The 14,863-nt window shown below is 41.3% G+C and overlaps 1 protein-coding gene across 1 annotated transcript in view; it reads left to right on the forward strand.

Annotated features, from left to right (window-relative positions):
* Positions 1 to 14,863, forward strand: part of MYO1E (myosin IE) — a 213,178-nt gene that overhangs the window by 80,709 nt on the left and 117,606 nt on the right. The window contains exons 2-4 of the mRNA XM_011282905.4: positions 3,450 to 3,593; positions 10,120 to 10,209; positions 12,376 to 12,470. Coding sequence (XP_011281207.2) covers positions 3,450 to 3,593; positions 10,120 to 10,209; positions 12,376 to 12,470 — 329 coding nt within the window. The remainder of the gene's footprint in view (positions 1 to 3,449; positions 3,594 to 10,119; positions 10,210 to 12,375; positions 12,471 to 14,863) is intronic.

A 14,863-nucleotide genomic window follows, 5' to 3' on the forward strand; every position in this document is an offset into this window, starting at 1 on the left:
TTTGATACTAAGAGAAAGTCGTCATTAGCAAAGATTATAGGTCTTTTTAATGATGAAATCAGTTTTGGAGACAGTCTATCCTTCTGTGGCCATCTTAAACTTAACAGGTGGAAATATCCAGTCGAGTCACTGGGGAGGCCATGTGGAGAAACCGTGATGTCTGAATGAGTTCATAATCATAGAGAGTTGGGTTCACTCATTGCCTTTACTGTAAACTAATTGGGAAGTCAGTTTGCGTCTACATAGCATGGGAATGTCAACCCCTCTCTCGTAGAGTTGATTGCAATAGTAAGAGGAGCGGCCACCACAAATCAGATGGCTGATTGCTTTGCTTCTGGTAACTGCCCAGTCTCATTGTTGGTTCCTTACCCTTTTATAGGTAGAGGTCTGGAGACCCAGACATGGGACTCTTCAGTGTCAAGGGATGTTTGAGACTATGAGAGTCAATGAACTCCACAAGGAGCCCTGTTTTACTGAGGAATAACTGCCATCAGAAGGAGGACACTGCCTCTGAAATGGGACAGATCTAGCCATCTATCACTCTGCAGTGAGACAGAAAAGACAGTTGGATTGGATACAAAGGCCAACTTGGGTCACCTTGAGAAGGCAGTTTCTGTGGAACAGTACCAACACATACACTATGACACAGAACCCGTCCACTTCTTGTCCTTTGCAGAAGTTAAATAACAGCTTGTTACTACCCCTTCTGTATTATTAAACTGTGCTTACATTTTTCAAAAAGAAAATAAAATTTTTGGCCTCTTTTAAGTAGGTGAATATTTATTGGGGTTAAAAGGAAACAAACATACCTAACAGTTAGTTACTCTGAGGCCTTAGTTTTCTATGCAGAATAATTTTTGTGAGTGCCCAGAAGAATGATCAAGAAAAGAAGGGAGGGCAGAGGCAGGGCAGGAGTGGCCGGGAATCTTCATGTGGTTGGAAGTAGACTGTGGCCATTTGATTGAGATCCAGTGAGTCATGCTGCAGCCAGTGCCTTTTGTCTCTTTCTGCTTTGCCACAAGGGGAAGAAGGTGTGGTGAGGTCCGTGGTAGTTTTGTAGAACTGATGCTGCATGTGGTTCTGCAAAAGCCAAATATATCCTATAAACAGTCCCTCTGTAAGGCAGCATGGATGCTAAGGCTTCCAGAGGTCTTTTCTGGAGCTTGAGCCCATGGCACTGGTACACCTTTCCTATGGTAGGTCTTTCCTGGCTGGTTTTCAAAACTGCTTTTGCCGGAGCCTCTTAGAATTGCTCTTATGAAGGACCCATGACTCCTACAGAGAAAACGTTAAACGATTTTTATTTATTTTTTAATGTTTATTTATTTTTGAGGGAGAGAGAGAGAACACAAGCGAGGAGGAGCAGAGAGAGGGAAATGGAGAATCCCAGGCAGGCTCAGCACTGCCAGCACAGAGACTGATGTGGGGCTCACGCTCACGAGTTGTGAGATCCTGAACTGAACAGAAATCAAGAGTCAGACGTTTAACTGACTGAGCCACCCAGGTGCCCCAAATTATACAATTTTTAAAAGTGAAATTTAAAATGGTATTTATCTGGTTTCCTTCCACCTCCCTTCTCTTGAAGGACCTTTTCTCATTCCAGTTTTGACATCTGAACATGTGGCCTTTCTAGATAACCCTTATTCAGAATTTTTCTCTCCTTTATCTAAACTCCCCAAAAAGCGAACTCCCAGGAAGGGGGCAGGAACTGTCTCACTCAGGTCAATGCTCACCACACTTGTGCAGCACATGACATCTTCAGTAGGATGCATGAAGGTTGTGAAGGGAAGGAAGGATCTTCTAGTATCTTGTCATGTATCATTTGCCATTATCTCATATGTATTAGATTCTTGCCCTAGTGAATGTAGATTATAATGGATAGCCCTCCTTGTCTCGTCTTCTCTGGCAATTCAACATATTTTAGATCCACTACCAATGGCACCTTCTCCAGGAAATTATTTCTGTCTTTCCTCGGACCAAAAAGTCTTCCACCTTCCTGAAACACCCATTTGACATGTGTTTACATATTGACTGTTGTGTGAATTACTTCTGTCAATTGCTAGGTGTCCTTCAATGGACATGAGGTTCCCAAGTGCAACCACTGTGGTGCTCCCATCTGCAAGACTTGGCACATAGCTAAACATGTGGGGGATCCCACTACAGAAGTGCCGAGTGAAAGAAGTCCTGCAGGCCACAGAGTGTTCAGAGGCCACCCCTGGTGTTAGGTTGTAAACCCAGTAAACCTACAAGGACTATAGCTTCATCTCTCCAAGGAGGCCACGGGGCTGGATGAGGTCCTCCTGTCCACAGCACGTTCTATAATCACGTTCAGGCTGTCTTATCCATTTCCTTGTTTATATAGCAGTGATCAGCCATCAAAACGTAGCTTATCTAGGGGGGCCCGAGTGACTCAGTTAGTTGAGTGTTCAGCTCAGGTCATGATCTCACAGTTCATAGGTTTGAGCCCCGCATCTAGCTCTGTGCTGAAGCTTGGAGCCTGGAGCCTGGAGCCTGCTTCAGATTCTGTGTCTCCCTCTCTCTCTGCCCCTCCCCCTGCTGGTGCGCTTGCTCTCTCTCTTTCACTCAAAAATAAATGAACATTAAAAAAAATTTTTTTTTTAATGTAGCTTATCTTCTGAATCTTGAGGCCAATATTACATTGACAGTGATAAGTTTTTGGAAGGAGAATGATTTAGATGATTTGAGAAATTACGACAATATGACCTAGCCATTGTGTGATACATATTGCTTCTGCTTCTGAGCTCTGTCATATAATTTGCAAAATAAATCCAGAAAGTTTCTCTTCCATTTCTTATTTTATTTTATTTTATTTTTCAACGTTTATTTATTTTTGGGACAGAGAGAGACAGAGCATGAACGGGGGAGGGGCAGAGAGAGAGGGAGACACAGAATCGGAAACAGGCTCCAGGCTCTGAGCCATCATCAGCCCAGAGCCCGACGCGGGGCTCGAACTCCCGGACCGCGAGATCGTGACCTGGCTGAAATCGGACGCTTAACTGACTGCGCCACCCAGGCGCCCCACCATTGCTTATTTTATTGTTACTTCTACAAAACGATAAGGTTGAGGAATTATTGGAGACCATTGAATCACTTATTGTGTTATACTCTAGATACTCTTCGGCACTTGATGTGTGTTTTTTTTATTCTATCCTTACAGCAACTCTATGGAGTGGGTCTTAATTTCTCCCATTTTACAAATGAGAAAAGAGAAGCTTCCGTGATACAGTGAGCCTAGATGACTTTTCCGCACTTCTCTTAGTTTGTAGGTGGCCAACCTGCAATGTGAATCCAGAGCTATTGCTAAAAAATCTTTGTTCTGCTCGTTCTGCTTCATTTGATATGAAGAAGATACGGGAACTTAGTGATTTTTTTTTTTTACACTGGGAGAAAATAAACCATCCTAAGAACTGTGTGTTTTATGTTCACAGGGAAGCAAAGGTGCCTACCGGTACCACTGGCAGAGCCACAATGTTAAGCACAGTGGTGTGGATGACATGGTCCTGCTCTCCAAGATCACAGAGAATGCCATCGTGGAGAATCTAAAGAAGAGATACATGGATGACTACATTTTTGTATCCTTTATGAGCTTCTTTGGGCTTTTCTGAGTAAGATGACCATATCCCCAGGAAAAGGTGGCTGGTTCCTAGGGTGAGAAGATCCATCTGAAATTCTGAATGGACAAGAGGTCCTCGAGTCATTTTCACCATTTCAGAACGCGGTTTTGTTCTTTTCTGCCCCTTCGTTGAGGTTGTGGGAAGGGCACAGGTGATGCTAAATCATCTTCCTGACATTTCACAAAATAAAGATGCAGCCAGTATTCGTCTGTTTCAATCGATGGCACTGTACCTTTGACGTGCTTTAGCCAGGCACGTGGCATCTAAAACCTCTGCCGTTCCTAGGGAAAGTCCAGGTCTGCAGAGAATTCTGTCCATAGATCTCCTTAATTGCAAAGCAGACAGTTCAGTCCGGACCTAAAAGGTTTTAAAAAGATTGCCTCATGCAAAAAATATGCAATTTTGCCAGTTTTTCTGCATTCTTATGTTTACTAATGGAAACATGAGATGGGAAGATCAACTATTGAAAATGCCTGACATTCTTGCGTTGTTCTTTATGTTTCAATTTTAGCTTGCCAGATGCCATTTTTTATAGGGCTTTAAAAAATTCAGAATGGAAATTTGATTTAAATGTGTGTTGGCTTCATTATACACAGAGAACTGTGATATTTGCCTAAGTTCCTACAGGATTCGATGTTGTTTGGTGCAACTGTACAAACATCTCTTCATGAAACGTTTGGAGAGTTGGTTGTAGATGTGTAAAGATCGGTGGAAATCTATATGACAGCACCAGAAGGTTCAACTGTGGTGCACTTGGTGACTTCTGAAGCCATGGTGTTACGGAGGACCAGTGATGGGGGAGTGTTTACGACTGCTGTTGCATACATTTTAGATTTTAACCCCCAAAACTTGAGGAGGTATAGATTTCTGTAGCTTCTGTTTGTTACTTATACCACTCGTGTGACTATTAGTTAAAAACATCCATACATATGCAACAATACTTTTGCAGGGATTGCTTGTCTCCTCATCGGTGAGTGGGGAGTTCAACGCACCAGGTCTTTAACCAGCAGTACTAATGAACAAAACTATTCCGAGACACTTGGATGGCTCTGACCGATACTGGGCCATTTCTTATTCACCATAGGAAATCTTACCAAATGTCTGGATCGTTAAAACCCTAAACCCCTGCTTTTTAAGCATTAGCAGATATATTTGGATTCGTTAGCCACGTTAATAATAGCATCTTGACGGGAGAGGCAGCCTACCGCCTGCAAATGAAATCTGCCCACTGCCCATTTTGTAACAGAGGTCTTCTTGGAATGTAGCCGCGCTCATGCTTTTACTTATTGTCTGTGCCTGCTTTCGTGCTACAAAGGCAGAGGCGAGCGGTTGCACCAGGACCATATGACCTAAAATAATTACTTTCTGGCCCTTTAGAGAAAACAGTTTGCTGACTGCTAGACATCTCTGCAGAGTTTGCTCTAATTGTATGGAAGCAGTTGTATTCAGTGGGAAGTTTTCATTTTATTTGGTCAAAAAATTGACATATGCTGACTTTAATCTGGGCTTATCATCATGATAACACTTCTGTGTGCAAGTCCCGTGCCCCCTGAGAACTGGCAGGTGATTAAGAGTTGGGTGCAGGACGTGGTTCTGGACTGCCTGGCTTCGAACCTTACTCCGCATGGGCCCGGTGACCTGATGCGAGTTTTGGGATCTGTGTGCCTTGATTTCCTCACCTGTGAAATGGGGGTGGTAATGAAATCTCCCACCTGAGCATAATGAAATCTCCCAGATGAGCCTATTGTAGGGCTAAATGAAATAATGAACGCAGTAAGTAACAGAAAGCATTAGTTATTACCATATACTAAGGCAAGTGTGTATGTTCCTTCCGTATTTCTGAGTTATGTTCCAAAAATTCAACTTTAAAGTTGCTTATTGAAAATTCAAACGCATTTTACCATAGAAAGTGTTTTAAATGGGAGATTGGTTTATCGACAAGCCCATTAAAGGAGAATTTCCACTGAATATAGTTGAGCAAATTATTTTCCATGTGCTTAGTACATGAGCTTAGCTTATTATGTTATTTACATAGAAACATGGTTTTTTGAAAAGCTGAGTAAGAAAAAAAATGATGTTAGTGGTTATCAGCAGCCAGTCCATCGTCAAACTGGACAGACTCACCCTTCTCCGTGTAAAGATCATTTACCCCTAAAACACCAGAAACTCTTTGAGGATGGGAATTTTGTTTCATGTATCTTCTTAAAAATAAAAACAAAGACTCTTTAAAGCAATACGTTCATTTAATATGACTTATAAAATGCAGTCAACCAGAAAGGAGATTGTCATCTATAATCCCACCATAACCTCTTGGTGTATAATTTTCAACTTAACATATATATTAACATATATCTGCATGTCTAACGTATAAACGTTTGTGTGTGTGTATGCATGCTTTCTTGTTAATTTTAACAGAAATAGCATCATCTTGCCTCATATATTTCTTAGTTTCCTGCATAATTCTTGGCATGGTGCATTGTATTAAGTATTCATTGAAAATCTGTTAACTATCAAGACTTGCTTTTTATATTCAGACAGCAGAATTTTTAAATGACTCACACAGAGGGGGCTGATTACAAGCCTTTGAATTGATGTCTTTGAATCAATGGCTGACTAATCGTGTGTTCTACCAAGGAAATGAGTTAGTTGACCATTAATGGCTTCGTGTTTTAGAAATCTCTACCCACTCAATACACGAGAAACAGCATCCGTGTGCTTTCCATCAAGAGCACAGAGCAGCTTTCGACTTTGAGGAAGCTTGAGGATTCTTTTGGATGTTTATGACGTCATAGCGAGTGTCTAACTGCAGATCTTTTCCTCTGTTAAGTGATAAAAGCATCCTTTATCAGTTCAGTGCTATGGGAATATTATTATGATAGAGTAACATTATTTTAAATAAGAGGATTTCTTCCCTCTCTCTCCTAAGCTTAATAGTTAAGGCAAGAAGAGATTCAATTTCATGTTAAGTTATAACATTGCTTCTTTTGCCTCCTCTACATCTAATACCAGCACATTGTTTTGTATTGAAGGTCAGCGTTTGGAACAATCAATCGTTAATGCATTCAGGCTGAATGCACATTTCTTTGTTCTACATTAGGAAAAAAAATCTACTTAGAAAATGCAAACACTGTTTTCCAATAAAACCCCATAATTTTCAGCTATTTGTCCTAAGGAAGGTTTAATTTACCATCCGTTTTTTTCCTGAATGTTGCCACACTTCTTAAAATTACATTCTAAAATATATGAGGAAAACACCGCAGTATTCGTTCTTGTGCTTGGCGAGACATCATTTATAGCCACTTCGCTGATGAAAATAGTTCCTGTGCAAAGCGCTCCCCGCTCATTTGCTCCAACTTTCTCCCAACTTGTTTTTACTCAAAGACCACACTCAAGTGTGTTTGGCATTTTCAGCCCTTGAATTGGTTGAGACTTTTGTGTCAGAGCAACTGGAGCCCAAGGCAGTGCAGTAGTTCCGAGGTTTGGCCCTTGGCAGTCAGCTCACACGGAGGGGGCTGCGTGCTGCGGTGACAGCCTGCTGCGGTGACAGCCTGCTGCGGTGACAGCGTGCTGCGGTGACAGCGTGCTGCGGTGACATGGATGTTGGTCTGGTGGCCGGAGCCAGGGGCTCAAGTTCCACGTATGTGGCTTCAGGAAGTCACCTCACCTCCCTGTTCTCTTCAGTGATACATCCAGGGAAGTCAACTAGATCAGTGTGGGTGGTTTTGCAAATTCACTTGCTATTAAAAAAAAATTTTTTTTTTAAGTTAAAACTCAACTTTGCCTATAAGACCCTTAAAAACAAACTTACAGAACCTGTGCTATCATCACATTTCATAAAAGAAAGAATATTTTAGGGGGCACCTGGCTGTCTCAGCCAGTAAGACATGTGACCCTTGATCCCAAGGTCATGAGTTTGAACCCCATGTTGGGTATAGAGATTACTTAAAAATAAAGTTAATAATAATAAAAAAGAATGTTTTAACACCCCAGAAGTAGAAAGGAAATTATCTACAAGTAAAAAACAGTCCTATATAGTCAATGTATTGAGCTTCATGAAAGATTCAAGGCGTGTTTGTCTTTCTGTTATCCTTGCTGCAGAACAGTGAAAACTCATGGATCCACAATAAGTGTTTGGAAACCAATCAATTAAAGATCTATTGGGTCTCATCTGTCTTGTACATTCTGTTGGATAAGAGGATGTTTATTTTATTTTTGTCTGGTTAGTATGTGTGTGTATATAGTGTCATAGCCTCATGTCTCCATACATTTTGAAAATTAACCTTGGGCCACACCTTCACAACCATAAATTATGTGGGTGGAGACAGGTTACATTCTGATTCTGCTGAGCAGCTTTTTCCAAAGGCACACCTGAATTATGTAGTAGAGAGTGGGAGTGAGTATTTGAGTTGTCTGGGAAAGGGCCCCACCTAGTAGGAGACCTGGGATCTCAGAGAAGCAGCTGGGGTCTCTGCAGACCAGGTGAAAAGCAGGGCAGGCCATCAGATAAACAAATTAGGCCAAATTCACACCTGGAATAACTAAATTATGTTTGTTTTCTTCAAATACTAAATTCATTCTCTTCTCTTAATTCTTTTGATTTAGTTAAGTCTGTAGCTACTTAGCCAGGCCTGACCTGCATTATTCATCTCAAACCAAACTTTATTTTTCAGGAATCCTCCCAAATAATATTGACCTTGAGAGCCCTACTGGAAGAGTGAGGGAATAGCTATAGTTTTCCCTCTTCTACTGCGTCACTGATGCAGGATTGGCCTAGAATGATCCGAAAGAGGGTTTTTTTGTGTGTCTTCTTCTTCTTCTTTTTTTATGTTTTATCTATTTTTGAGAGAGAGAGACAGTGCGAGCAGGGGAGAGGCAGAGAGACAAGGAGACACAGACTCTGAATTAGGCTCCAGGCTCTGAGCTGTCAGCACAGAGCCCAACATGGGGCTCAAACCCACAAACTGTGAGATCATGACCTGAGCTGAAGTTGGTCACTTAACCAACTGAGCCATCCTGGCACCCCTTTCTGTGTCTTCGTACCAGAATTTATGTACACTACTAAGTGAAAATCAAGACATTCTAGGATGTCTTTTCACATAGCTTATTATTGAGAGTAAAAAAAGTATTGGTTCCTATAGGAGCTCTCATGCAGCCCAATACATGTTTATCAGATGGCCAAGGGCTTGGGTAGGAAGGGGTTGGTGGGGAGCTGATATTTTTAGCTTATGTCCTCAGGCTGCTCTTTCTTCTTTGTGTGTGGTGCCGATCTGTCCAGGACAGGTTGCATTCACAGCATTCCCTTTACAACTAAGGGAAGGCTCACCTTCCGCCATGCACAGATCGTACATACTTGGTCAAGTTTGTTTTCACCTTGAGTTAAATGTAGATCTAGACATCTCCTCTTCTGAAATGAGGATGGTTGTAGCAGTGCTGTATTTCTTGAAAATTGGGTTTACCATAAGGATTACTGTATTTTGGGGGCACCTGGGTGGCTCAGTCGGTTAGTCCTCTGACTCTTGATTTCAGCTGAGGTTGTGGTCTCACAGTTCATGGGTTTGTGGGTTCGAGCTACACTGGTGGTGCAGAGCCTGCTTGGGTTTCTCTCTCTCTCTCTCTCTCTCTCTCTCTCTCTCTCTCTCTCTCTGTCTCTGCTTCTCTCCCCCCCACCCCAGATAAATAAACTTAAAAAAAAAAAAGAATTACTATATTTGTTTAGCATGAGACTCAGAATGAGGGCCAAACCACATTCACTGAGTTTTGATTTAGTTCCTACAATGTGGAAAGGATATTTAAAAAAAAAAAAAAATCAACTAAGGGTTATATAATTTCAAGTCCCCAAAGAATCACAGAATCTAAGTTATAAGAGACCATAGAGCCCTCTAACTGAACCCCCATCCATCCTGCATGAAATTCTTGTGCTGTCAACTTAGGATTGCCAGATAAAATACAGGATGTATGGTTAAACTTGAGTTTGAGATAAATAACAAATTACTTTTTAGTATAAATGTGTCTGAAGCACTGTTCAGTTCATCGTGTATCTATTTGTTAAATGAGTAAGTAAATACATTTTTAGTATACCTAAGAGATATGAAAGTTCCAGGAAAAAATGCTATTCGAGAAAAGTAATGATACTTGCTTTCACTTCTAGGTCACTTCTGTTTTGTTTGTTTTGTTTTGTTTTGTTTTGTTTTGCTTCCTAGCCATACCCGTCCCCTGTCTTAAAAGGATGTGCTTCAATTCATTTAAAATAATGGTTTCTTTTAGTAGCACCTTGGTAATTTATCTCATTACTCTTCCTGGAGAGGATCAGCACCTGAGCTAGTTGGTAATTGCTTTTGTCTTTATTTGTAATCTTTTGGAAAACAGGTATTTGAGCTTTTTGTTTGGACAGTCATTATGAATTCCTGATAACATCTGGTTACTTAATTTGAAAAGTGTGTAGCTGTGAAGATTAATGCTGGACCTTAACTGGATATAAATTCAGACATATATAGGATCCGTATTAATCTCAGTCAACCCTTTCAAGCAGATGCCATATTTTGGGGAAAAGGAAATTGAAATGTACCAAGGAGCGGTAAGTAACATGCCACATAAATTACTGTAGTGTTTGGGGCTTTTATGACGCATGGGTAGTTTTTCTTGAAGTTGGTAATACATTTGCATTTTCTTATTATGAATTATTTATTGGGGAAGCTCAAGTAGGTGACATTGTTTGTTTTTTAATGTGCTGCTGGTTAGAATGCAGCTCAAAAAAGCGTAGGGCTATCTAATATAGTACTATTATATACAAAACTAGTCAAATAGGATGTAGGACCTACAGCGTGTGTCGGGGGCAGCAGGGGGGAATTCCTCTTTCCACACAGGCCACAAAATTCTAAGGACTAAAAAATCAGTAATGGGTAAAAAATAAATAGGGCGCTGAGAACCAGTCTCTCCAAATCAGAACCTTAGTTAAGCTGTGGCTATGAATGGAACATGAAAAATGAATCTTTTCATTATTTCTTTATTAATGTGACTCTGGTCCCTATTCAGATCCAGCTCCATAGCCATTTTCGTTGTGTGTGATGAAAATAGAAACTGTAATTCTAATTAATATATTTCCTTACGGGATTCAGTATTTCCCCAGGCCTCTCCTTCTCTGCATCTTTTTCCTTCCTTCTTTCCTCCGCAGCAGAAGCACGAGAGCGTTCATTAATCCTGACCCCTGGAAAACAAACAAAAGAGAGCCCACACAAATTCATCAGTTGAAGTGGAAGGCAATTTACCCAGAGCAAGAGCCCACCCCATTGTTGCCAGATGAATGGTACTGGTAGCTGGAGCCCAAGGAGGCTGCCACGCGAAAGACCTTTGATAATGCTGCCTTTATGGGAGCCCAGCACAAGGGAAACACTGTCAACAGAGGCTAGCCCTGCCCTGGCGCCCTGATCAGCGGGGCCCCGGGGGCAGCAGGCACGGAGCTGGCTTGGCATTCTCAATCCTGGCCAAGGCCAAGGCGGGGCGGGTGCAAGTGCTGTGCATTCACGTTGTTTCTTTCCAGTTCTCGGAAAAGCATTGCTACATGAGTCCCTCTTAGACCATTTATCTTTTAAAGAGTTCTCTTTAAAGAAATGCCCTAGAATTGTAAAAAGTGTATTTATTTTTAACTGCGAATGGTCAGAGGTTGTAAAATTGGTATTTGCTGAATGCCGGGTACTGTGGTAGCTGCAGCAATAATAAAACACCCCCCGGGTGCTGACTGTGTATCACTGTCCAACCCCATTTCACAGATGAGCAATCCTCTTTCACAGATGAAGAAACTAAGGCTCAGAGAAGTTAAGTACTCAGATCTGTTGACTATTGGACAATATTATCCCTACTTTAGAGATGGGACCAGTGAGGGGTAAGACAGAGTCTAAATGTCTTCTCACTGGATCTGCCATGCTCACTGTTGGATGTTAGATGGTCTTAAATGCAAGGAAAATTCTTCAGCTTTGTACCACATGAAGTATTTTCCTTTTTAGTAATATTTGAGGTAGTGGTGTTAAACTCCAATGAAACTGAAGAAAGTGGGGCTGAAGTTGTCCTGACACCATGAATTTCTTGGTGAATTTGTATTTCTGCATAGCTAAGCTAGCCCAGGAGAGGAAAGCAGAGTACCCCGGGGAGGAAATATCGAGATGTGGTAGGATTGTTTTCATCCATTGAGATGAAACAGACTGGTCAAACCGGTTCATCCCTTTAAAGGACTATACCTCTTGCCCTTTCATGGGAAATGTTAGGTTCTCTCCTCATTCAGAGATAGTTTCACTTAATTTCGTCTAGGGTTCCAGAGTCTCTGCCTTACCTCTTAGAAGAAAAATTATGTAGGGATTTAGAATTCTAGTAAAAGTCAGATCCAGGTTTTTAGTAGGCCTCTCTTGAGACCTGTGGCCCAGGTGTCTTCAGAAACATTTAGAAATAGAAGGTCGTCTGCAGAGGCGTGTCAGGTGGAAGGGTGTGGTGCTGGGCATCTGAAGACGTGGTTCACTTCTGAAGGCTGAGTCACACACTTTGGAGACAGAAGAGTCCTTCCCAAGCCCATCTCCATTTTGTTAGGTGTAACTCCTGATGACCTAGGCAAGCTTAGGAATTCTTGTGTTATGCAACCCTTAAGACTGGAACTTTACAGTGGCGAATTCATTTCTGAGACCGGGAAAAGAAACGCTAATGTGTTGCTCTATCTGACCATGGTTTTGTTTCCGTTTTGTTTTTGCTTCTCTAGGCTCAGTATGAAAACCCACCACATATCTATGCTCTCGCAGATAATATGTACAGAAACATGATCATTGACAGAGAGAACCAGTGTGTCATCATCAGGTATGGGAAAGAACCTTATGAGGGCGTGAGATCATGCCGAAGTTAGCATTCTGTCAAGGAACAGTGCTTTTTCAATAGCTGCTGGGGTCAGAGGCTGGTTTAGGTACCTGGGTAACAAGCAGGCGATCTGCTTTGTGTTGGTTTATTTTATAACTCCACATCATAAAAGCTTCGTGTTTTCAGGGGATTGTGGTTCATACTTCGGTTGCTTAAGGCGTTAAGGCTTTAGGACACGTGGTTCTAACCTGACCTCTCTCTGATTGTCACTGGGCTCTGAGCTAACATCATAAAATATCTCCCCTCCCATTTGGCTGCCTTCCCTCTGTATTGGAGACCCTTTATGTTGTCGGTACAATAAGCGTGTTTCACTATTTTGTCGGCTGGAGTCCCTACGTCCCTCTTTTTCTTTTCCTTAGTAACTGAGTAGTTCACATTTGAACTTGTTTTAGTATCCTTTGTCATCGACTTTTAATCTTCTGAGGGCATCACTGGCAAACACCAGCTTTAAGTGTCTGTGGCTCCATTTCAAAATCCTTTCAACCTTTTAGCCAATTCTGTGTCTTCGCTGGGTTGAAGTGCTTTTACCATTTTGTTTACTATTATGAACATTTTCAAACATATGGAGAATGTAAGCATCCATGTTCCCATCACTTAAAACTTGACAGTTGTTAACATTTTGTCATATTTGCCTTCATCTTTTTAGAATTTTATGTATATTTTTTTAATCAAAAAAAATTTTTTAACGTTTACTTAGTTTTGAGAGGCAGAGAGATTCAGAGGATGAGCAGGGGAGGGGCAGAGAGAGAGGGAGACACAGAATCTGAAGCAGGCTCCAGGCTCTGAGCCGACAGCACAGAGCCCAATGTGGGGCATCAAGTCACCAACCATGAGATCATGGCCTGAGCCAAAGTCGGACGCTTAACTGACTGAGCCACCCAGGCGCCCCCTATATATATTCATTTTTGAGAGACAGAGAGAGATAGAGAGAGGGACAGAGAGAGAGAATACGAACAGGGGAAGGACAGAGAAAGAGGGAGACCCAGAGTCTAAAACAGGCTCCAGGGCTCTGAACTGTCAGCACCAGAGTCCAACGCAGGGCTCAAACTCACAAGCTGTGAGATCATAACCTGAGCCCAAGTCAGACACTTAACCAACTGAGCCACCCAGGTGCCCCAGTTCTTCTATTTTTTTAACCGAAGCACTTTGAAAAATTTTTGAGGTCTGAATATTTACAAACATAGACAAAATGAGAACGAGTATTATAATATAATAATTTCCTGTGGATCTATCACCCAGCTCATACAGATGTTCCTATATGGCTAATCCTCTTTACCTTGTCCTTCATCCTGCCCTCACTTGGTTATTGAAAGCATATTATTTCACTTGTCACTGATTTAAGATGTGCCTCTAAACCATCGTTCTTATCATACTTGATAAATGAATGATTCTTTTAATATATCTAATATAACCAGTATTCCAATTCCATGTCTGTCTTACAAATTCTCTTTTTTAGTTGGTTTATTTTTACTCAGGTTCCAAACAAGGCTCACACATGGCACTGGGTTATATGTGTCTCAAGTCTCCTAATCATTAACGGTTTTCTCTTATTCTTTTTGTTTTCTTGGCATTTACTTGTTAAAGAAAACATTGCTCCCCTGCAGAATTTTCCACAGTCTGGGATTAGCTGGTTGTATACCATGACGTTCCTCTGTCCCCAATATTTCATGTAAATCTCCATTTAGATCTAAAAGCTTGATCAGGTTCAGATTTAATGTTTTGGCAAAAATGTTTCATCCATGATGCCATGCCCTTAATGCTTGTTGGTCTCTCTTCATGTGACGTTCAGATTACCAGTGGGTCCATCCATTATGAATTCTCATTTCACATCATGGTTTCATTTGTGGTTGAAAAGCAGTTATTTTCTAATTCTGTTATTCCTTCCACATTTATTGCTGGAATTATTTAGTTACCCTAAAATACAATTTATGTGGGGAAACTAGATACAAAGCTTGATTTGTTGTCTTTATTTACCGATTTTCTTTTTTTTTTTTTTTTAATATTTATTTATTTATTTATTTTTAAATTTTTTTTTTTCAACGTTTATTTATTTTTTTTGGGACAGAGAGAGACAGAGCATGAACCGGGGGAGGGGCAGAGAGAGAGGGAGACACAGAATCGGAAACAGGCTCCAGGCTCTGAGCCATCAGCCCAGAGCCCGACATGGGGCTCGAACTCACGGACCGCGAGATCGTGACCTGGCTGAAGTCGGATGCTTAACCGACTGCACCACCCAGGCGCCCCTATTTACCGATTTTCAAAGCAATGAGTTGATGCCCTAGCAACCTCCCAGGATAAAGTGTTATTTTCAGTATCATTCCAAACTAGTAGATTTT

Source organism: Felis catus, chromosome B3 (genome assembly GCF_018350175.1).
Source record: "Felis catus isolate Fca126 chromosome B3, F.catus_Fca126_mat1.0, whole genome shotgun sequence".
In the NCBI taxonomy this organism is placed as follows: domain Eukaryota; kingdom Metazoa; phylum Chordata; class Mammalia; order Carnivora; family Felidae; genus Felis; species Felis catus.